Below are 24,254 nucleotides of genomic sequence, written 5' to 3' on the forward strand. Positions count from 1 at the left end.
CGTTTAATATTGTACAATCCCAGGGATCCGATTAATATTGTACAATCCCAGGGATCCGTTTAATATCGTACAATCCCAGGGATCCGTTTAATATCCTACTGTCACAATGAACATTCACATAATGGTTAATATTTTTTTTTCTCTCCAGGTCTCCAGTCTTTTTGACAAAGAGTGAAAAGCAGAACAGTTCTGTAAATATAAAGTTCTACTTGTCGATATACGGGGGAATTGCAGTTGCAAACTCAGTCTTTACAGCGCTGCGTGCCATTTTGTTCGCCCTGGGGACAGTACACGCCGCAAAAATGATTCACCAGCGCCTCCTGAAAAGAGTCCTGAAGGTAAAGATGAAGATGACAGTGGTGTGGAAATGTTTAACACATTTACTTGTCCACGGGACTAAAGTGGTAGCCAAATCCACTTGTCCTGACCCACAAAACAATTTTAATTAGAGTGTTTTTTAGTGCTGTGTGTAATGTGTAGTCGGTTTGCAGGCTGTGTGTATTGTCAGGGGGGAAAGAGGGGTGGAGGGAGTTCTGTGCTGTTGGTAATGTGTAGGCTGTGCACAGGGTCGGTGCAAGGACTTTTGCCACCGCATTAGCTCCAACCACTCATGCAGACTGACACACACGCACTGACACACGCAGACTGACGCACACACACTGATCCATGCAGACTGGCCCACACTCACCCATGCAGACTGATGCGCACACACACACAATGACCCATGTAGACACACACTGACCCATGTAGACACACACTGACCCATGCAGACACACACTGACCCATGCAGACACACACTGACCCATGCAGACACACACTGACCCATGCAGACACACTGACCCATACAGACACGCACATACAGACATACACAGACCCATACTGCAGACAGACACTGACCCACATTACAGACAGACACTGACCCATACAGACACACACTGACCCATACACACTGACATGCAGAAACACAAATTCTTCACAAACACACATTGTGATGTCCTATTGACCCTCTTACCTTTCTTGCATATATAACTTTGCTTTTCGTGTGTTCATGGCAGCTTTCCTGCGCCTGGCCGCCTTCACTCCATCTCAGCCCCGCCCCAGCTATGCTTCTGCCCAGTTGTCCCCACGTACAGGGCAAGGCGCAGAAGTGATGAATGTAAGCGCCCTCGCGCTGTTGCGGCCATGGCAGTCTTTGTGGGGGTCCTGGCTGAGCAGGCTGAAGTGAATGCCGCCGGACCAGTGTTACACCGGGCGCTAGTCAGCAGACATGTAAGTGCTCCCTAGCGCCCGGTAACATGGCCAACGGCACGCTTTGTAGAACTTCTCCAATATAAAGGGGAGGCCAAAAGAGCAATAAAGATCCAGGGCTGGCACCACCCTTTGAGCAGCGCCCTAGGCACCCACCTAGTTGGCCTATAGGAAGCGCCGGCCCTGGCTGTGCATAATGTGTCTGCGATCTGGCTGTGTGTATTGTGTGTGTGTGTGTGGGGGGGGGGGGGGGGGAGGTTCTGTGCTGTGTGTAATGTGTGTGCTCTGGCTGTGTGGTTGGTTTGCAGGCTGTGTGTATTGTGTGTGGGGGTTCTGTGTTGTTTATAATGTGTTGGGGTGCTCTGTCCCTCTCCTGCTTTAACTTTTTGCAGAGAGCAGACCTATGAGCTGAATGGAGGAGGTTGACAGCCCAGGTGTAAGAAACTGCCTGTCCAGGGCATCAGGTGATAGGAATTTCACATACCTGAGACGGCTCTGCTTGGGCACAGAGTAACACTGGCATGTTCAGGTGGCAGACCCTCCCTTAGTTAGATGCCAGTATGTCAGCTTGGTGCCGGTTAGGTGCCTGGATGGAGACTGTTGTAAAATTGGTGAAGTTTAGGGATTGGTAGGTGCCAGTGTTTCATGCTGGTGTCCATCTCTTTCTGTAAGGCCACCGTGACCTTCTTTGACAGCACGCCCATAGGTCGCATCATCAACCGCTTTTCCTCGGACTTATACTGTATAGATGATTCCCTGCCTTTCATCCTGAATATATTCCTGGCCAACGTGTTTGGACTGCTGGGAATGCTGGTGGTGATCAGTTATGGGCTGCCCTGGATCCTGCTGGCACTGGTGCCCTTGGCTCTGTTATATTACCATATCCAGCGGTTTTACCGGTACACCTCCCGTGAGCTCAAGAGATTGTACACCATCACTCTGTCTCCAATCTACACCCACTTCTCTGAGACCCTGTCCGGACTCACCACTATCCGAGCCATGCGTCATACCCACAGGTGAGTACCTTATTTACTAATCTCTCACCTTACCTTATATCTCTGTGTTATGCGAGTAGCATTGTATTCCCTGTACCGCTCTGTGTGTAGCGTTGTATTCCCTGTACCTCTCTGTGTGTAGCGTTGTATTCCCTGTACCGCTCTGTGTGTAGCGTTGTATTCCCTGTACCGCTCTGTGTGCAGCGTTGTATTCCCTATATCGTTCTCTGTGCAGCGTTGTATTCCCTGTACCGCTCTGTGTGCAGCGTTGTATTCCCTGTACCGCTCTGTGTGTAGCGTTGTATTCCCTGTATCGCTCTGTGTGTAGCGTTGTATTCCCTGTACCGCTCTGTGTGCAGCGTTGTATTCCCTGTACCGCTCTGTGTGCAGCGTTGTATTCCCTATATCGCTCTGTGTGCAGCGTTGTATTCCCTGTACCGCTCTGTGTGCAGCGTTGTATTCCCTGTACCGCTCTGTGTGTAGCGTTGTATTCCCTGTATCGCTCTGTGTGTAGCGTTGTATTCCCTGTACCGCTCTGTGTGCAGCGTTGTATTCCCTGTACCGCTCTGTGTGTAGCGTTGTATTCCCTGTACCGCTCTGTGTGCAGAGTTGTATTCCCTGTACCGCTCTGTGTGCAGAGTTGTATTCCCTGTACCGCTCTCTGTGTAGCGTTGTATTCCCTGTACCGCTCTGTGTGCAGCGTTGTATTCCCTGTATCGCTCTCTGTGCAGCGTTGTATTCCCTGTACCGCTCTGTGTGCAGCGTTGTATTCCCTGTACCGCTCTGTGTGCAGCGTTGTATTCCCTGTACCGCTCTGTGTGTAGCGTTGTATTCCCTGTATCGCTCTGTGTGTAGCGTTGTATTCCCTGTACCGCTCTGTGTGCAGCGTTGTATTCCCTGTACCGCTCTGTGTGCAGCGTTGTATTCCCTGTATCGCTCTGTGTGTAGCGTTGTATTCCCTGTATCGCTCTGTGTGCAGCATTGTATTCCCTGTACCGCTCTGTGTGCAGCGTTGTATTCCCTGTACCGCTCTGTGTGTAGCGTTGTATTCCCTGTATCGCTCTGTGTGTAGCGTTGTATTCCCTGTACCGCTCTGTGTGTAGCGTTGTATTCCCTGTACCGCTCTGTGTGTAGCGTTGTATTCCCTGTATCGCTCTGTGTGCAGCGTTGTATTCCCTGTACCGCTCTGTGTGTAGCGTTGTATTCCCTGTACCGCTCTGTGTGCAGCGTTGTATTCCCTGTACCGCTCTGTGTGCAGCGTTGTATTCCCTGTATCGCTCTGTGTGCAGCGTTGTATTCCCTGTACTGCTCTGTGTGTAGCGTTGTATTCCCTGTACCGCTCTCTGTGTAGCGTTGTATTCCCTGTACCGCTCTGTGTGCAGCGTTGTATTCCCTGTATCGCTCTGTGTGTAGCGTTGTATTCCCTGTACCGCTCTGTGTGTAGCGTTGTATTCCCTGTACCGCTCTGTGTGCAGCGTTGTATTCCCTGTACCGCTCTGTGTGTAGCGTTGTATTCCCTGTACTGCTCTGTGTGTAGCGTTGTATTCCCTGTACCGCTCTCTGTGTAGCGTTGTATTCCCTGTACTGCTCTGTGTGTAGCGTTGTATTCCCTGTACCGCTCTGTGTGCAGAGTTGTATTCCCTGTACCGCTCTGTGTGTAGAGTTGTATTCCCTGTACCGCTCTGTGTGTAGCGTTGTATTCCCTGTACCGCTCTGTGTGCAGCGTTGTATTCCCTGTACCGCTCTGTGTGCAGAGTTGTATTCTCTTTCTCCTTTATTGTATTTCCTGTGTCGTTTTGCTGTTTGTCCGTTATTGTATTTCCTGTGTCGTTTTGCTGTTTGTCCGTTATTGTATTTCCTGTGTCGTTTTGCTGTTTGTCCATTAATGTATATCCTGTGTAGTTGTGCGGTTTGTCCGTTTCTGAATATCCTGTATCGCTTTGCACTGCGTGTAGTATTTTATCGTCTATACTGAATGTTGTCTGTTACCAGATTTGAGAAGGAGTGCGAGACGCGGTTGGAGTGGAATCAGCGCTGTCAGTATGCTGCTAACGCGGCAGTCCAGTGGTTGGATATCCGTCTGCAGATGATTGGCGTGATGGTGGTCACTGCGATTGCTGTTATTGCGATCATTCAGCATCAGATGGATGTCGGGGATCCAGGTACATGTAAAGAATAAACCTTTCCGGATAGTTCTGATAACTTGGTTCTATTTACCATAGTCCAGCCCTGTGGTTATATCACCCAATATAAACTCCTTGCTCGTCTCTATACCCATAGATACCTAAAGATGGCTTTTTCTGTTCTCCAGGTCTGGTGGGACTTGCTCTGTCTTATGCCCTCTCAATCACCGGCCTCCTATCTGGCTTCATCTCCAGCTTTACTCAGACAGAAGCCATGATGGTGAGTGTGGAAAGGGCAGAGGAGTACGCCTCCACGCTGCCCTCGGAGCCTGCTGACAGCTCTGCAGAGGTGAGGGAATGGTGTATTTGTGATGGCATGCCCCTTATTGGTTTTGTTGTTCCACATCCCCCTTTGCTGGAAAGAGAGGGCAGTGCAGCCACACATTGCTGCTCTGGAAGCCTTTTACCAAAGGGCTGAAATGTCTATCCTTTGCACGAGCCGATATTATCTCCATATCTTGGTAAATGTCTCCTATTGATAAAGGCTGGTACTGCAGACGGGGAAACCTTAAGCTGTCCGTATCTCCCTCTGCCACTTGCTGCCGTTTAAAGCCTAGTTTGCAGCCAGTAAGTTCCTGTGCTTGGCACTAGTGAACAGAGATAGCTACAGTAATTCAAGGATTTTACTATTACCATGACGTAAAGTCATGATTTTATTAATGACACGGAGGCTCCTATTATGCTGCACTCTTTCTTTATTTCCCTCAGCAGCAAAGAAAAAACTTTATAAATATAACAGTAGTAACATTAACAGTCTTAGGTGTATTCTTCCTAGTAACAGGAACAGCCAATCAGGAACAGCCAATCAGGTTCCACTTCTCCAGCATAATAGGCTCTGTCAGCCAATCCTGTTCCTCTTTATTTGCAGTCCCGAAGTAGTAAAGTGTCCAACCGAACATGAAACTGTACATGAAGGAGTTTTCCCTTTCGATGTAGGGTAGATTAGGCTGTAAAAGAGGAGAAATATAATATCTTAGTAATCAATAATATCTTAGTATCTTAGTAATATCTTAGCATCAAACTGGGTGTATGCATAATCATAGGTATTTGAGCTAGTGTTTGGTCAATGTTTGTCCAAGGGGATATTATTTAATCTGTACATACTGGTGAACTTATATACAAAAGACTATCATAGTGAAGACTCACCTGGTTGCAAGTATAACTGTAATTTAATAGTCTGTTAAAATGACTTACCGTAGGTTAACTTACCCAACTCCCGTCTACCTTTCCACCGTCGCCGGGTGGGAGGGAGGGATAATACTCGCCTCCGTGTCATTAATAAAATCATGACTTTACGTCATGGTAATAGTAAAATCCTTGAATTTTATTAAGACACGGAGGCTCCTATTATGCTGGTTTAAAGCTGAGAAACTACCGTTCCTGCGAAGTGTTGTATTGGTTTGAAGTAGAAATCACGGAAGGTGGTTTCTGAGGACCAGTCGGCTGCTTTCAAAATGTCTTCCAGGCGACAACCCATGGCAGAGGCCTTGGAAGCCATTGCTCCTCTTATGGAGTGAGGAGAAAATATGGAGGTGTCAATTCCTGCCGTAGTCATGAGCCACTTGACCCAGCGGGCTAGAGTTGTGGTAGACACCGGTAGGTGTGGTCTTTGGAAAGAGATGAAGAGTTCATGTTTATTTGGGTCCCGCAACGTCATGGTGCGCATTTCGTAGAGTTGTAGGCATTTAACCGGGCATAAGAGAGGCTTGTCAGGAAAGGCTGGGTATGTCACTCTCTTTGTCGAGCTTTTAGTTCTCCGTGATATATCAAAAGTGACCCCTTCTGGCGTGTAGGACCGTGCGGTGATGTCTAACGCTCTAACATCTGAGACCCTTTTGCAGGATATGAGGCATAGGAGCATGACCAGTTTTGCCGACAGTTGTTTCAACGATAGTGATGCATTATCCGGCCAAGATTCGAGGAAAAGGAGGATAGTGGAGACGTCCCATAGCACTGAATAGCGTGGTAGTGGGGGTCGTGCAAATCTGATGCCACGTATGAGACGGCATACCAATGGGTGGCGTCCTATCGGTGCGCCATTGATGCCTTGGTGTGCGATATGGGATCCAGGTTCCGTTCCATGCTCCAATTGTGCCATTTGCTCCAAGCAGATTTATAAGCTTGTCTCGTGCCGGGTGCCCATGCGCTCTCGAGAAGTTGGAGAGTTGATTCCGAAACCCCTTCGATTGAGTAGGGTTCCCGGAAACCAGCCATGCCGTGAGATGCAATAATTCCTGTTGAATCAAGGGGTGAGGGGACCCGTCCGGGTCTTGGAGGAGATAGTCGAAGTGTGGGAGAGTGCGGGGTATGTCTACCGCCATTTCCAACAGAGAAGGAAACCATGGTTGAGACGGCCATAATGGTGCCACGAGCACTGTCGTTCCCATCTGTTGCCGTAGGTGTTATAGGCATCGGGGAATCAACGCAAAGGGAGGAAACGCGTAGTTCCTTGTGTAGGACCAGTCTTGGGTAAATGCATCTGTTGCCAGTGCTTCTGGGTCTGGTTTCCAACTGAAAAATCTGGGGAGTTGTTTGTTCAAACGGGAGGCGAACAAGTCCTTGTCCAGAGGGCCCCATAGGGATTGGATGTCTTGAAAGACCCTGGGATCCAAGTGCCAGTCGCTGGAATCCCTGAGGTGCCTTGAGTACCAATCCGCCGTTGTATTGCAGAGGCCCGGGATGTACTCCGCTGTGACTGAGATGCCCTGTGCCAGGCAGAACTGCCAAAAGTCTCGTGCCAGATTCGCCAGGACCTTGGATTTCGTCCCGCCCAAGTGATTTATATAGCGGACTGCCGATATGTTGTCCATTTTCAATAGGATGGCACATCGGGCTTGAGTCGTTGAGAAACTGCGGATTGCAAAAGAACCGGCCAGAAGTTCTAGGCAATTGATGTGAAGCGTAGATTCCATTTCGGACCATCTGCCACCTGTAGAGATATTGCCACAGCGTGCACCCCAACCGTGCAAGCTCGCATCGGATTCTATTACTATGTCTGGTGTGGTGCCGAAAATGGCCCGGCCATTCCATGCTTCCATATGGGAGAGCCACCATCTGAGTTCTGTTTTTGCCTCTGTGTCCAGAGAGATCATGTCCGTGTATGAGGACCCGTCTCTCAGATGAGAGGCTTGTAGGCGCTGTAGCGCTCGATAGTGTAGATGGCCCGGGAAGATGGCCTGGATGGAGGCCGCCAAGAGGCCAATCACTCTCGCCAATTGTTTTAGGGAGATCAGGGGAATCTTCAGAGTGCGTCTGATTTCCTTCTTTATGGTGGCCAATTTCGCAGTCGGCAAGTGTAGTGTCTGTAGAGTAGAGTCCACGACGAGGCCCAAGAACTCTATGCGTTGTGTAGGGGTCAGGATGGACTTTTTCCCATTGATAAGGAAACCCAGGTTCTGCAAGAGATTCTGAGTCCACGTCAGATGGGTCTTGATAATGTGGTTGGATTGACCCATGATGAGGATGTCGTCTAAGTAGATTATTAGACGAACCCCTCGACTTCGAAGTAGGGCCACCACGGGTTTCAGGAGCTTCGTGAAACACCATGGGGCTGAGGATAGTCCGAATGGGAGGCAGGCGAATCTCCATTTTCTTCCTTGCCATATGAATTGGAGGAAGTTTTGGTGTTGACGTGCGATTGGTATAGTGAGGTAGGCATCCTGTAGGTCTAACTTGACCATCCAATCCGACGGTTGCAGGAGATCTCGGAGGCAGTGTATGCCTTCCATTTTGAAATGGTTGTAGGCAATAAAAGTGTTGAGCTGTTTCAAGTTTATCACTGGGCGGACGCCGCCGCCTTTCTTGGCAACTAAGAATAGGTTGCTCACATAGCCTGGGGTAGTCATCGGGATCTCTAAGATGGCTTGTTTGTGTGCCAATTCTGAGACCTCCTTGGAAACAAGGGAGGCGTCTTGTTGGGAGAATAACATTCCCCGTGGCGGGGAGATTTGTACTGGGAGGGACAAGAACTCTAAGGAATACCCTCTTACCGTGTTCAATACCCAGGCATCTGATGAAATGTGTGACCATACATGGAAAAAATGTCGGAGTCTGCCCCCCACTGCCCCTAGGGAAGAAGGAAGTAGGAGATGACTTACCATAAGGTCGTCTGCTTGGTCTGGTGCCACGTGATCCACGAGCAACCCATGGCCGCCCACGTTGTGGGAAGAAGGCCGGGGTGTTGCGGTGCTCCGTGAAGGAGGTTTGTCCAGTGTAGGAGCCTCGGTTCTGTCGGAATGAACCCCTGTTAACACGGCCGGACAGACGGCTCCTGGCTCTTCCGGCCCCACCAAAAACCTTAGGGTGGAAAACTCTGCGCATGTTTGATTGCGCCTTGTCTAGGGCAGTAAATGTATGTACAAAGGAGCCAAGCTCCTTGACAAAATTGTCTCCGAACAGGAGACCACGGGCCTGGGTGCCCGGCTCGGTAATAGCCATATTTACCAATTTTGGCTCTATCTTTAATAAGATCGCCTTGCGACGCTCTGTGGCTATCGCACAGTTGGCATTGCCGATCAGGCAAATTACTCTTTGAATCCAACCACTTATGGCGGTACGATCTAAGTCTTGGTCGTTTTCGACCATATCAAAAATTTTGGTTGCTGGGCCCAATATATCCAGTAATTTATCCTGGCAATTGCGCAGGGAGAAATCAAGGCCCTTATTAGGCTTCCAGCCAGTCTTGCCCAGGAATTGGACGATTTTTGGGTCTACTGCAGGTGTTCTGCAGGCCTCGTCCGGGACAGTAGGGCGTGGGCATTCTGCCCGTAGCTTATTGCGTGTTGCCTTATTTAAAGGCTTGCGAGTCCTTGATGCAACGTATTTGGCCACATGGGCCGAAGGGGACCAGTCTGCTGACCTTGGATGACGTAGGTCATCGGGGTCGAACAGGGGTTCCCCATAGGGGTCAACTAATTTGTTTGCATCGTCTGGGACCTTAAGCTCCATGTCAAACGATTCAGATGGAGGCGTATTATGCTCTCTGAGGCCATGGTCTTCGACCAGATCATCGGATTCGGGATCTGATGGATCCTCAGTATCCAAGCAGTTTTCCTCTTCAATCTCGCTGAGATCTGACTCAGAATCTAGTTGGGCTTTTGCCCGTTTCCATAACCTAGCCGATTTTGCCCGGCTAGTGGCTCTTTTGCGCGGTGGTATGTTAGGCGCGCCATCTGTGACAGGTTTGTAGCTGTCCATCTGTGAGATTGAAGAGTGTTTGGTTTTTGCAGTGGCCTTACGGCCAGTGTGAGGTTGTGAAGGGACCACTACTGGCAAGGCCTGGGTAACGGTCGGCTGAGCCGACTTCTGTGCCTCAAGCAGAGCCTGTGTAAGCGTCTGTGAGAAAGATTCAGACATCAATCCCATGGCCGATGTGAGGGCCTTAGTCATAACATGAGACATAGTGTCGTCAATCAGAGACTGCATATCAGCAGTGGGAGCAAAATCAGCGGGGTTAGCCGCTCCAATTTCAGATACCCCTGTGGGTGTTTTAACACTCCCTGGTTTGGTGACAAGGGACCCAGAAGGGGTGGGTAAATCTTTCTCACCAGGCATGCTTAGTATGACACTGGTATTAATAATAAAATCTGAGCTGAAACTAAAATGGGTTGATTAACCCAAAGGAAAACAATATACCTTTAAGAACAAAAATTAATTACTCACATAAACTTTAAACTAACAGCAGTATGGAAGATTCACAGGTAAGTAGGAAAATAGCAAGGAGGGAGCAAAGAGCCGTCCGACCGCCACTACAGCTTTAACCCAACTCCGAGGACCGGACGTTGGGGGTGGAGCTGTGTGAGAGCGCGGGAAGGCAAAGAAAATGGCTGCCGCGGGCGGCAGAAAAGGAAAGAGTAGGAAGATTTAGCCGGTAAGTTGTGCTCGCGGCGAATGTGTTGATCACTATAAAGTGTACACATTCCAGCGCCGCGAGCAGGGAACCGGCATCTGAGCTCCGTGAGTTCCGCGGTTATGGTGGCCGCTCACGGCGTCAGTAATGAAATGGGGGCGCGAAGCGCCGAGTGCGGTTCCAGTCGGCGTCCCCGAGCCGCTCGTTAAATTAGGCTCTGGGGACAGGCTGGACCGCGGAAAGGATTAAAGTCAAGAAAATAGAAAGAATCAATAAATGAATTAAAATACAATAACGGTATAATACTAATAGTAGTAATAATAATGAATAGTAATAACAAATAGTTAATAATAGTAAAATGATAATAATAATGATATAATAATCCCACAGTTAAGGAGCTGAGGGATCAGGTATACTTAACTGAGGGAGCAGCAAAGAAAGAGGAACAGGATTGGCTGACAGAGCCTATTATGCTGGAGAAGTGGAACCTGATTGGCTGTTCCTGATTGGCTGTTCCTGTTACTAGGAAGAATACACCTAAGACTGTTAATGTTACTACTGTTATATTTATAAAGTTTTTTCTTTGCTGCTGAGGGAAATAAAGAAAGAGTGCAGCATAATAGGAGCCTCCGTGTCATTAATAAAATTGCGAATTTAACACAATAATGAGCAAATCGAGCACACTACTGCAAATAAACTGAGTGAGAGGAATCCTGGGAAAGAGTGAAATAAATTGCTCTAGCCTCCATAAACATATGGAACCCTCCAAACACTATACAGATTGGAGATAGTTCCCTTTAGCGCTTTTGAGATCATTTATTGTATTTACTGGTATTTGACTCTTGGCTTTTCCTTCTGACTATTCTGCTCTCTGGTTTCCTTAATTTGGCTTGGTTATTCTCGTGTGCCTGCTTTCCGTACTCCCCTGACTCTTGGCTATTCCTTTGACTACTCCTTGGCGTTTGAGTCCGGCCATTCTAAGGTCCGGTATACGTCACTTTCTAATATACACTCTGCGTGTAGGGGTCACTGTTGTGACAAGAGGATGGTCATATGGCCAAGGACTATCCATTGAAGGATAAACCTATGGAATGCAATATGGGCATGAGGGAGGCAATGAGGGAGCACATTCATTTTTTTTCAACTGTTATGGTGCTGTTAACAATGACAATGATAATAACCCTCATAAATGCTGTGTAACTGTGAATAGAAAAATGTCTGAAGCATTACTTGATTCAGGTAGTATGGTTACGCCGGTAGCAGAGTCTATAATACCTTGTGTAAAACCTGATCATGTTCAGGTAGTAGGCATTATCTGTGTTCATGATGATAAAAAAGGAATACCCCACTGCGGAAGTAAATATTGGAACCCAGTATGGGGATTTAAAGTACCGAGTGGGTGTAGTTAGTACCTAGATTAGCCCATGAGGTAGTGAACGGTAGAGACAGACCAAGTTTATCAGAAATCGGTCAATCTGCCAAGGATAATGTGTTCCCTTTTACCGATATTGACTTGAGTTTTGACCACTGTGACAGACAAATAAGGAAAAGTAAAAGATACTGCCCTAAACCAGTATTAATAGGAGATAACCCAGCTCTAACTAGTGAGGAGCCTACTATTACTGCAGACAAGGATGATGACTTAATTGATATTGGGTTCAGTCCGGGTAATTTTAAAAGCGCTCAGTCACTTTCACTGACAATATCATCACTATGATATGTTTTACTGTTTTGAATCACTAATATTTGTGTTCAGCGAAGTCTCCCGAGTAAAACAGTACCCCTCATGTACAGGTTTTATGGTGTAAAATACAGTGCTAGCAAATTAAATTCTCTGGACTTTTGGCCTGGGTTGTCAGGCAGGTCCCTCAAATTGCCATCAATAAAATTACTTAATTATGTAAAAATATTACATAAATACGCACGTAGAATTTAAATATATATACAAATACAGTATATTTATATAATTATTTATGTGATTTTTGTATATGGACATATGTATATTTCGTATTATTTTTATTTATATATATATATATATATATATATATATATATATATATACACAATTTCATTTTAAGTGTATTTTAATAAAAAAAATATATATATATATCACAATACAGTTAGAATAAAATTTCATATAGATATATAATTTTTTTTTTTTTTAATTTTTTTTAATTTAATTTACTTATTTGTATTTTATAATAATATAATATATATAGTAATTATATATATTATATATACGTGTGTAATTTAATTATAAGTGTATTTTTATATTATATATATAATAATCTAAAAATACACTTAGTATGACTTTACATATATAATGATTATTTATTACCATTAACATTTTTTATTTTTTTTATTTTACACTTGCAGGGAGACTGCCTGTCAGCACAGACAGTCCCCCTGCAGGCAGACACTAGGACACCTATTGTGACCATGTGACCGCTCTGAGCGATCACATGGCCCCCGGGGTCCTAATTCGCAGAGGGGAGACTGCCTGGGCTGCAGGCAGTCTCCTCACACCAGGAGCACCGCCGATCGCCGCCGGAGGAATGACGGCGATCGGGTAAGTACATAATACCGCTGTGACGGTCCAGGACCGTCAGCGGTCGTCAATGGTAAAATACCGATGACGGTCCTGAACCGTCACCAGTCGTGAAGGGGTTAAATGCGCCCAGGTTTGCAAGATACATTGTTGGTACTCTGCAAACCATGGTAAGGGTCCCTGTGGCGCAGCATTTGGAGAGCAGGGTGGGCCAGTACTCCAATAGCACTAGTTGCTATATAACAGCCAGACCAGGACGTGTATATACCTTAGGAGTTCCAGAGATGGGAACTAATTGACACTCACCTGTAGCTGGTCAATTAGCAGATAGGCTTTTAAAAGAAGTGATCAGCCTGCTGCAGAGTGAGGGAGAAAGAGCCAGAGGAATGGTGTGTCTTGCAGCGATATTTTGTTATTGTAAATTGGTAAGTGGGAAAGCCACCCAATTTTATGGCAAGACAGGAGGCTTCATATTTGCTTTACCTTCTTTACTGAAACCTCCAGCAGCAAAGAAATAGTTAACAGAACTTTTCAAAACAACCAATCAGAACAAAGCAACAGCAGTATAAAACCACTTAGGCAGACCCTCCCACTTCCTCTTTGCTGCTCCCTCCAGGTGAGCACTCACCAACTCAGAGATTTCTCTGCTCTGGGTTGTTTTTTCTCCTACATGATACTTATTTGCTGGGTTGCTTTATGCTGTTTATTTGCTGGGTTACTTTACTGGGCTGCCTGTGGAATGGGTGCTCTGCTCCCTGTTATGGGGTTTTGGGGTTTTTCCATACCCTGTTCCCTAGTGGGCTCTGTCGCCCACACTCTTCCCCAGCTGCTCCCTGCAGCCCCTGGCTGCTTACCGAGCTGTTTTTCACTCGCGGCAGTGCTGCGCGAATAACGCGCAGTAGGCTGCGCTTGTTTTTGCGGACACGTCAGCAATTTTGTTGGAGCCGCGGCGGGCGTTTTTCGAGCCGTGTGGACTCCATGCGTTCCGGGCAGCCCAGTCTCACTCACTGCGCTGCCCTGCTGTTTGCTGTCCATGTGGCCAGCCTTCCCTCTCTCTGTGTCTCCCCTACTTCAACAGTGTATCCAAATAAGGCTGATTTTAAGCTATTGCTTTGTATCTACAAACCTGGGTGGTTTGTAGATGTGGTTAGCCAGGTTGCAATCTGTAATAAACATGATGCAATATGTAAGTGGATTCTGGATGGACAGGATCTGTCCCTGACTTACACCCATCTGTCCTGTCACTCCTTTCTACTCCTCAGGGGGGCTAACTGGCTCCCCATACAGCCCTATCATTACAGGGGGTGACCCCCCCCCCCCCCCCCGCCCCATCTACATTTCTGGGGCACCGCCCTGTTTATACTGCTCTCTACTGGGCCATACTAATGGGCATGTGGCACTATTGTGGGTTGGGTGACCCCCTACCTCTGACATCACGGCTACCGGTGAATACCCTGCTGGCTCTAGTGTCCTATTGATTAATGCTGACGGTGACCCTCTCCTGCTGACTGCACTACCGTACTTTCAATGTCCTGTTATTATCGTACTGAGGGTGACCCCTTCCTGCAGTCTGTACTGCTGGACCTGCAGCGTCCTGTTATGTCCATAAGGAGGGTACCCCTCCCACTGATTGCGCTGCTGTTCTCACAGTGTCCTGCTCCACTCCTGTGGACTACTCTGCCGGACCAGCAGTGTCCTGTTATGTCCATAATGAGGGTGACCCCCCTCCTGCTGACTGCACTGCTGTATTTACAGGTTCCTATAACACTCATACTGAGGGTGACCCCCTCTTACCTACTGCACTGCTGGACCTACAATGTCCGGTTATGGTTATATGAGCGCGCCCCCCCTCCTGCAGTCTGCACTGCTGGATCTGCAGTGTCTTGTTATATTCATAATACGACTGACCCCTACTGCCTACGGCACTGCTGTACCTACAATGTCCTGCTATGTTCATGCTGAGGGTGACCCCCTCCCCTGCTGACCTATACTGCATGATATGCTTTTGCTTGTTGGGTGACCCCCTTTTGCACGCTGGGTGACCCCAAGCTGGCCGCACCAGGTACCACACCGACAGTGTTACCTCTATGGCAGTGATACAGTCACGGCTGACTGAACACATTCCCGTACCCAAGGTCTCTGGGCCTGTCCTCTACAGGGTAACACTTCACCGGCCACCCTGGACTCTGCACCAGGCACCTCAGGTGCTCGTGGCTCCGACTCGGGGATTCCCTCTGCTCCGTGGATATGGCCTCCACACGCACGACACCTTGGAAGGGCCATGGCACTCCCACAGATGAAGAGGGAACTGACAGAGAAGTTAAACAAGATGATCAGTTTTTCATGACTGAGTCCGAAAAGGACCCCGCAAACTCTCCATTGTGAATGGGCCCGAGGTTGTTTATAAGGAATCGCCTATTTGACTCTACCCCCGAACGCCGCAAAGCGGTCACTGTCCAAGCTGGACAGCAGGTTGACGGATTTGGCATCCAAGGTACTGGGTTTGCTCTCCAATGTTGCCTTCACGAACAAATTGAGCCGACACGTTTCCATTCATACGTTTCTCAACTAGCCACAAATGTCTCTCAGACCGTGTCCGGATTCAGGATCAATTTTGTTGAACCTCGGACATAGATCACCGCTCCATGACCGATACGCATGGCCAAAGAGGCGTCCATTCCGTTTCACCCTGAAGTTTGCCCCTGCTGGTCAAGGGTGCAGGGGAGTGGACTCCTGCCCTGTTCTCACTCTGCATGCCCTCAATGCATATGTCGTCTGTTGACACTTCAAGACGGAGGGCACCCATCTCCTTGGTGACCTGTTCAGCGAGGGAAGTCTCAACTGGATCTGAGGGAAGTCTGCATGGATTTCACCATCAACGTGGACATATTGGATCTGACTCACTCTCAGTCTGTCCAGTTTCTGGATTTCGTGGAATATTCGGTCCAGGCGGTGCTCCACCTTCCGATGTCCGTCACAAGAAGGATATCAGACGCATGCCCCGCAACCTGTGGGTCACACTTAGGGACCTAACCCGGTCGATATGCTGGTTGTCATCCTCCATGCACTATCAGACACTCCAACGCCTGACGGCTCGCTATCTCAGGTCTTCGGCCTTGTGCGACCTGGTCATGTGGCTTTTGGATGAAGCTCATTTAGAACTTCATTGGTGACTTCGACATATGGGGACCTGGACTGGCAACATTTTTGGACCCCAACCAGACTTCGTCCTGGACTCTGACGCCGGCTGTATGGACTGGGGCGTTACTTGCGATGGCGTGATGACTGGAGGACTCTGGACTCCAGAAGAGAGAGCTCTTCACGTCAACTGTATGGAACTACTTGCAGGTGTGTTCGCCATTCGCAGCTCCCCCAGGGGAAGAATTACTGCTCGCTGCCTCCTGGCATGGACGACTTCCCGGTTGTCCTCTCCAGACTGCTGTCAGATCTCTATCGATACTGTCTAGACAAGTATTCGTCACATGTGGCAGAATGTCTGCGGGACGAGACAATCATGTAGCGGACCGGTTATCCCGGCACTGGAGAGATGCCAACAATTTGTTTCTTCACCCTCCGGCGTCTCGAGTACTGGACTGATTGCATCCAGTGCAAACCGTCAAACAGAGTGGTTCTTCAGTTGGTTTTTCTGACCCTCAGCGAGGCGACGGACGCGTTCTCCAAGATTGGCCTCCTTAGGGGGCGTATGCGTCCTACTTTTATACAGGACACATTGCGTCAGACCGAACTTCTGGGAGTGTCGTTTCGCCTGGTCACACCACTTTGGAGGAGTTAACCGTGATTCCCTCTCTTGCTGGAGTTGTCGTGGGAAGGCCCTCTACTACTCCCTGTCTCTAGGTGTCCCCTGTGGGATCCACAAGGGAATCCTGGCATGACTGGTGTCTGGAGAGATGTTTGGATCCCTTTTACGGTCTCTATAATGGCTGTTCTCAATGGCCTGGTTGAATTGTCCTCTCAGGGTAAGTTTACATCTTAGGTCAGCTAGTTTGACGACTCATGTGCCTGTCTCAAGATTCTGGCATTGGTAAGGACCCCTTTGTCTGCAGTCTACTTCAAGGGGTATGCCTTACGGGAGCCCTACCTCTTGCTATTACTCAGTTTAAGTTGTATCGCTTGTTCTGTGTTTCCTTGAGGAGTGGCCTGATGACAAGGATTTGTCTTTGCGACAGCTTTTTTGCTCAACCGGCTCTCCCGCTACGTCTTGTATTTTTTTCGTCATGTTCTGATGTTCGTGGTTTGACGTAGTATCTTTTTCTTTCTCACCGTCCGGTGTGTCTGCTTCTATTCCGCACAATTCAAATTCTATTTGTCTTCTGTGTCATATCCCTATTCTCCAGATAGGCCCGTCTCTGTATGGCACGTTGTCCACGATCGTGTAGATCCAGGACCTCGTCCTTTAGTCCTTCTACTCATGGACAGCTGTTGATTTCTACGTACGACCGTTTAGGGCTGTTTCTGCACCTTCGCTCGGTCATTGGATTTGGTGGATTCTCTCATCGGCTGGCTTTGCAAATTCCTTTGGGACACATTTGGTTCGGGGTGCTGCCACTTCAGCAGCTTTAGACGCCATTGGGTTCCTTCTGGATTTTCTCTGCACCGCTGTTTGGCCTAGGGAGTCGGTTTTCAGTTTTCCTTTTTATTTCCGTCCTCAATCTCACATTGCTTCTGGTTTTTATGTTTGGGCGTTTAAAATTGCATATATGAAGCCTCCTGTCTTGCCATAAAATCAGGGATTATTCTAGCCTCGGTGAGGGAATACCTAGGGGATATTGTAATGTTTTGTAAATGCATGGTCTTGTATGATAAAGATTTATTTCTATTATACAGTGGTGATTGTCTGTGTGCGTTTTATTCATCATGTACTATAATGTGCAAGTGATATTGTATGGATATGACATCTTGCTTTGAGAGTTTACTTTCACAATGTTTCTTTTCTGTTTCTTGCAGTGTAATCTGTTTTCCCTCTGGTTTTTGTAACAGATCTCCCTGTTTTACATTGGATCTGCAATCTATGTTGTAGCAGCCAACGTCCATGTTACCTGGGAACCTCTACCCTTTGTTTTATTCTAAGATGTCCCATCATCCACCTTGCCTTGCACTTAAAGACAAAAACTGTTTCTGGCCCTTTAATTGTGTTGTGCAAGGAATGGGTACATTTGCTATGGCACTTCGGATACAGCCGAAGTAGTCGAAGTGGCCGCCATTAGACAGTCGAACACGTGGCGGTGGCCATTTTAATGCAGTCGAACACGGTCTGTACCTGTACCTTCCCCTACACTTCGACACCGCGGCTAAAGACTAAGTCCCGTTCGAAGATTCGAACACCCGTTCGAATGGGACTATAGACTGCCACTCGAGTGGCACCAAGAGTTTAACCCTGGTCTACTTCGACGCTTCGACAGAAGTCGAAGTGCGTTCGACTATTCAAACGCCACCTTCGGACGGGACGTTGTCAATTTTCAGGGCAGAAATAGACCAACCACACAGCCTGAATCTGTGGAACTGTTTTGGGCATGCAAACAGGCGTGCGGTCGGTCCAAAGAGACTTTTTCAATATCTCTGGAACCCCTGAACGGATTTGTACGAATTTTTTATATGTTTGTCCCCAAGTTGTGTGGTTCATAAAAATATAAGTTTTATTTATGTGTGATACAAAACCATAAAGTTATAAAAATGTATAAAAATTCATAAGTTTTAGCTTGGAGATAATTGAGTAGATACAGTAAGAAACTCAATTATCTCCCAAGCAGAGGGGAGGGAATCTGTGGGATGTAACCGTTGTCTGATTGGTTAATGCCTAATTGTCTGTGGGCGTCTCCCTTGCAGGGGAGCACTGCATAAAAGCAGAGTCCCTGTCATTAAACTTCAGTTCTACTTCACCCTCAATCTAGAGTCCTGTCTCTTATTGGGGGTAACCGCTATACAGCTATTCACACTAGCTCTTGTAAGAGCTTCTTCCCTTGGAACACGACTGGATGCTGAGAATCCTCCTCACTGATCGGGAAAAGAACACCCTCCAGCGGTTGAAACCCCTCTGCTACACAGGGTAACCGCTACAGTTTTGACGATTGTCTCTCTGGAAGTGCCTGCTACAGGGTGGATTCGTTGGTTTCCTTGCTCTCTGCCTAAATGGTTTTATATTGCTGTTATTTTGTTCTGATTGGTTGTTTTGAAAAGTTTTGTTAACTGTTTCTTTGCTGCTGTAGGTTTTTTTTAGTATAGAAGGTAAAGCAAATATTCGCCTCCTGTCTTTAATAAAATTTAGATTATTCCCTCACCGAGGCTAGAATAATCCCTAATTCCAGATAGTTATTACTGTGTTTAGTAAGTGCTCAAACAAGAGCAAGGGATTTTGTTTTGTTTATTTTATTTTGACGCACCTGTATATTTTGCACCAAATAAATCAGAAAAACTGAGCTGGATGTGTCCTGGACTTTGATTACCCTAGAAGGCTGTGGTTACCGTAAGATCTGTGACAAAATCCTACCGGTAAAAGAGGTGGTTTGTTACAGTGTGTAAAACAAGTCGCTGTTTTCAGGCACTGCAGTCTCCGATGAAGATACATTAGTTTTATGTTGCAGAAACAATCACTGTCTTGTCTTTCAGGTGGAATCAGACTGGCCCAGTAAAGGCAGCATTGAGTTCAGAAATGTGATTTTGTGCTATCGCCAAGACCTCCCCAATGCACTCGACGGTGTGAGTTTCACCATTCACCCTGGAGAAAAGATAGGCGTTGTGGGAAGGACAGGCTCTGGAAAGTCCAGCATCTTCCTGGCGTTATTTCGGATGATGGAGATCAATTCTGGCGTTATTCTGATTGATAATTTGCCCACTCGGCCGCTCAACTTGGATTCACTAAGGTAAGAGTATTGACTGAAACTGTGACATTTAAACATCAAATGATTTTAAGTACCTTCCATGGGTGCATGGACTTCTTAAAGGGACACTATACTCACCTGAACAACTTTAGCTTAAAGGACCACTATAGTGCCAGGAAAACAAACTCGTTTTCCTGGCTCTATAAGGTCTTTGGGTGCCCCCCCACCCTTTTGGGTCCCCCGATGCCCAAATCCAGACAAATTACCTTTCTATTCAATTTCTCTCCCCTCTGATCTTACTTGTGATGGCCAGATCCAGACAAGTTCCCCATCTATTCAATGTCTCTCCCCTCTGATCTTACTCATGATGCCCTAATCCAGACATGTTACCCATCTATTCAGTGTCTCTCACCTCCTTTCTTTGTTTTCTGACAATCTCCAGATCCAGACTTGCCATCATTCCTCAGGATGCCTTTCTGTTCAGTGGGAGTGTGCGCGAGAACCTGGACCCCATGTCCCGTCACTCAGATGTGGATCTGCATGATGTTCTGGAACAGTGCCACTTGCGTGGTCTGGTGTCACGGATCGGTAAGCATGCTGAACAGGTGCCTGCTGACAATGCTTTCGTCTCTTCCCACATCCTAATTTTTTGTTTCCTGCAGGAGGATTGGATGCAGATGTTGGTGACAGAGGGAAGAATTTTTCTCTTGGGCAGAGGCAATTGCTGTGCCTAGCCAGAGCCTTGCTAACGCAGGCCAAGGTAAGGGCTTACAGTTGTGCCGCTGGCAGAGTCTTCTAGTGGAAAAGAGTGGCTGGGCTTTGTTAGTTTGATGGGAGGACAAGGGTTGTTGGCATAGTTGTCAGATAATCAAACTTCATTCTGTCTCAGATCCTTTGCATCGATGAGGCTACAGCGAGTGTCGATCATCATACTGATAAGTTACTGCAAAAGACAATCCGGAAGAGATTCCAAGAGCGCACCGTGCTAACAATAGCGCACAGGTACCCCAAATCCTCCTCAAGACCCTGCACACCTCAATAGTAACAAATAAAGGAATGCACCTTTACTACTCCTCCCAACGCATATGCTCTCTGCCCTGTGACTTGTATCCAATCACAGACCCTACTGCCCTATGACATATCCCATCACAGACCACACTGCCCTATGACATATCCCATCACAGACCACACTGCCCTATGACATATCCCATCACAGACCACACTGCCCTATGACATATCCCATCACAGACCACACTGCCCTATGACATATCCCATCACAGACCACACTGCCCTATGACATATCCCATCACAGACCACACTGCCCTATGACATATCCCATCACAGACCACACTGCCCTATGACATATCCCATCACAGACCACACTGCCCTATGACATATCCCATCACAGACCCTACTGCCCTATGACATATCCCATCATAGACCACACTGCCCGTGACTTATATCCCCCTGCAGACCATACTGCCATGTGACTTATGGACCATCACAAAACACACTGCACTGTGAGTCACACGCCATCACAGAACACACTGCACTGTGAGTCACACGCTGTTACGGTTGCCTCCAGGCTGGCTGGAAGTTGGACAGTAGAAAGGATGCTCCTAGCGCTCACCAAAGGACCATCAGCACCGTAGACACCATAACTACTGCGTAGACACCATAAGTACTGCAGACTCCACAAACCGCCGCTGCTGGGCTAGGATCTCACCGTCTGCTATCCACCCTGGACCTATGACCAGGCTCCAGGTTCCAGTAGGTGAACCTCTTCCTTCTGTAGAGCGAAGCAGGATCAGGAACAAGAGCTCTTACAAGAGCTCAGTAGCTAAGGGAGTTTGAAGAGTATAGCAATCCCTGTAGTGATTATAGCTGTCCCCTACAAACATGAGTCAAGGCTGCAAGTTAGAGGGTCAAGTCATTCTGTTTATTGGCACCCAAAGGGCTTTCTTTTATGCAGGATCCCCTTAGATAGGACCACCCACAGGGTGTTACAAAACAACCAATCACATACGTACATTACAGAAAACAGTCCCAGCAATTACACACTAAATCCTCCCCTCTGCCTGTGATATAATTATGGTACACAATACTTAACATAATTATCACAGGCAGGAAAAAAATGTTTTACACATACACTGTAACTTTAAAACCATACATCCAATCTCCATATTTAGAATCAGCATACTTTAAATATAAACATAACCAAAAATCACACAAATCCCTCCAGTGGATAAAAAGTTAGACGGAAGTCCTTTATGGCCGAAAAAACACTGAAAAAACTACTAAGTCCCATTCGAACGTGCGTTCGAATCTTCGAACGGGACTTAGTCTGTGCTGCTGAAAGTTCAGTGTAGGAGAAGGTAAGGGTCAGCGGTGTTTGGTGAAATGTGTCGCCGATCTCAGTTCCATGGATTTGGCTACACATACCGCTGACCTCGTTCGAATAAACAAAGATGGCCGCCACCACGTGTTGTTTGCACGAACGGCGGCCACCCAGCATTCGGCAATTTACCTTCAGCAGGCTCCCAGCCTGGGAGGTAAATTGCCTGCACACTTCCACTTTTGGGTGGTCCGCCTGTGTGGTACTTGGTTCAGTAAGCCCCATTTACTGAACCAAGTGGGAGAAAGCCAGGAACAAGTTATTTTACAGGTCTGGGGACATAGTCTTAAAGGGGTATTGTTCAACAAAGTCACAATATGTCCCCAGACGGTTCTTAAAGGGCCATACACACCCAATAAAAGTCCATACGTTTTCAGAGGCACAATCTCCCGGGGACCATAGTCATGAGGAAGGAGGCTGGCAAATAGGCTTCTCCACAACCCAGGGAAGCAGGGCAATTTGTCATTTAAAGAGCCAGTTAAAAATGGCAGCTTGTAACACACGCCATCACAGAACACACTGCACTGTGACTCACACACTATCACAAAACTCACTGCACTAAGAGTAACACGCTGTAGCTGTCACACCGGTTAGTAGAGGGGTATCCACCGCCACAGACGTCGTTCTCCAAAGTGTGAGTTGTGTTACAGCATTCCAAGTAGTCATCCAAGTAGAGAAGCCGGTATAGCTTGAAGCAGTTCCCTGTTAAGGGTAAAAGTAAGACTGATTTTAATGGAGCCACAACTGGCCTTTTTTTTTTTTTTTTTTTTTTAATTCTTTATTTATTTCAAGGCAGTACACCAAAAAGAATGCAAACATTATAATGCAGTAAGACACAAATAGCATAAAATACTTTCAAAATTGTACAAGCGAGGTAAGAGTATAAAGTAAACTTAGTCATTCTCCAAACGCATAGGTCTATCATGTACAAACCGCCACATTCCTTGCTTTATTAGTGCCCCGCCAGGTTTTTAACTAAGAGGGATGAGATAAAAAAGGACAGAGCCGAGATCTGACTAGCCAACAAATCAAGAATTCTCATATGAAGCGTCTACATGTAGTGTCCTATATATAATACAGGCAGGAGTATAATGTTTGGGGGAGCCTACACCTTTTGCATCGAGCCCAGAGCGCCACGTCAGCACCGCCTGCGACTCTACGTATGCGAGGGAGTGTCCCCCTACTCGGCGATAGTTAGACGCCAGCATCAGTCAGATCCGGGTGAAAGGTTATGTGAGGAAACATAGAGGTACACATAACTCCTAGAAAGAACAGAGAAAAGAAGGAGAGGGAGGGATAAAAAACAGGAAGGTAGTAAGGGGAGAAGAGAGGGACAGGAGGGGGAATGACAGGGAACCAATCGCCACGCCCTCAAGAGGGCCACTCGTCACAGACCTACAACGGCAACTTAAGGATAAACGACAACACGCCCGTGATACGACATACCGTTGCGCAGGGGTAGTCCGCCTATTCCGCTCGTCTCCACGCCAGACCGCAGGATGGGCTTATCAAGAGCTTGAGCAAAGCAGCCGGCAGAAGAGACAGAGAGCCGGGGGAAACCCCCTCCCCCCCCATCCCTAGCTGCCAACTCCACTCTCCATCCACGGGCCCCAGACCTTTTCAAATCTGGAGAGCGTACCCCTGACCTGCGCCGTCAGCTTGTCCATCAGGAAATTATCCCTAATCTTTTGGAGAACTAGGTCCATCGAAGGGATCTCCCTCTGTAGCCAGACCTGAGCTAAAGCTCTCCGAGCAGCTAGGTTCACCTTAAGTATTAATTTCTGTTCCGACCTAGTCCAGTCATCCATGGACCTGGCCAGAAGGAAGACCCAGGGGTCCAGTCGGACCTCTCTATCAAATATATCCCTTAGCAGGTCCGTGATTAGTTTCCAAAATTTTTGCGCCTCTGGACAATCCCACCACATATGAAGGTACGTCCCTTTCTGACCGCAACCTCTCCAACACAAATCGGAAGGCACCCTATGCATCCTGCAGAGCTTTACCGGAGTGGTGTACCATCTAAACATGGTCTTATAAGCCTGCTCCTGCACGGAGACACACATCGACGAGGTCGCCGCGGCCTCCCAAATCTCCTGCCACTCGACCCCCTCCAACTCCTCGTCCAGGTCCGCCTCCCATTGGGCAGTATAAGTGAGATCCCCCCACTCCGTCGTAGTCGTACTGATATGCGCGTACAAAAT

The 24,254-nt window shown here is 47.5% G+C and overlaps 2 protein-coding genes across 2 annotated transcripts in view; one reads left to right on the forward strand and one right to left on the reverse strand.

Moving 5' to 3' along the window:
* ABCC10 (ATP binding cassette subfamily C member 10) overlaps positions 1 to 24,254 on the forward strand; it is a 140,611-nt gene that overhangs the window by 99,440 nt on the left and 16,917 nt on the right. The window contains exons 15-22 of the mRNA XM_063441971.1: positions 149 to 338; positions 1,921 to 2,264; positions 4,236 to 4,405; positions 4,555 to 4,715; positions 19,447 to 19,700; positions 20,101 to 20,246; positions 20,321 to 20,418; positions 20,548 to 20,660. Coding sequence (XP_063298041.1) covers positions 149 to 338; positions 1,921 to 2,264; positions 4,236 to 4,405; positions 4,555 to 4,715; positions 19,447 to 19,700; positions 20,101 to 20,246; positions 20,321 to 20,418; positions 20,548 to 20,660 — 1,476 coding nt within the window. The remainder of the gene's footprint in view (positions 1 to 148; positions 339 to 1,920; positions 2,265 to 4,235; positions 4,406 to 4,554; positions 4,716 to 19,446; positions 19,701 to 20,100; positions 20,247 to 20,320; positions 20,419 to 20,547; positions 20,661 to 24,254) is intronic.
* Positions 1 to 24,254, reverse strand: part of LRRC73 (leucine rich repeat containing 73) — a 347,986-nt gene that overhangs the window by 17,829 nt on the left and 305,903 nt on the right. The gene's annotated exons all lie outside the window — the stretch shown is intronic.

This window comes from Pelobates fuscus, chromosome 2 (assembly GCF_036172605.1).
Source record: "Pelobates fuscus isolate aPelFus1 chromosome 2, aPelFus1.pri, whole genome shotgun sequence".
In the NCBI taxonomy this organism is placed as follows: Eukaryota; Metazoa; Chordata; class Amphibia; order Anura; family Pelobatidae; genus Pelobates; species Pelobates fuscus.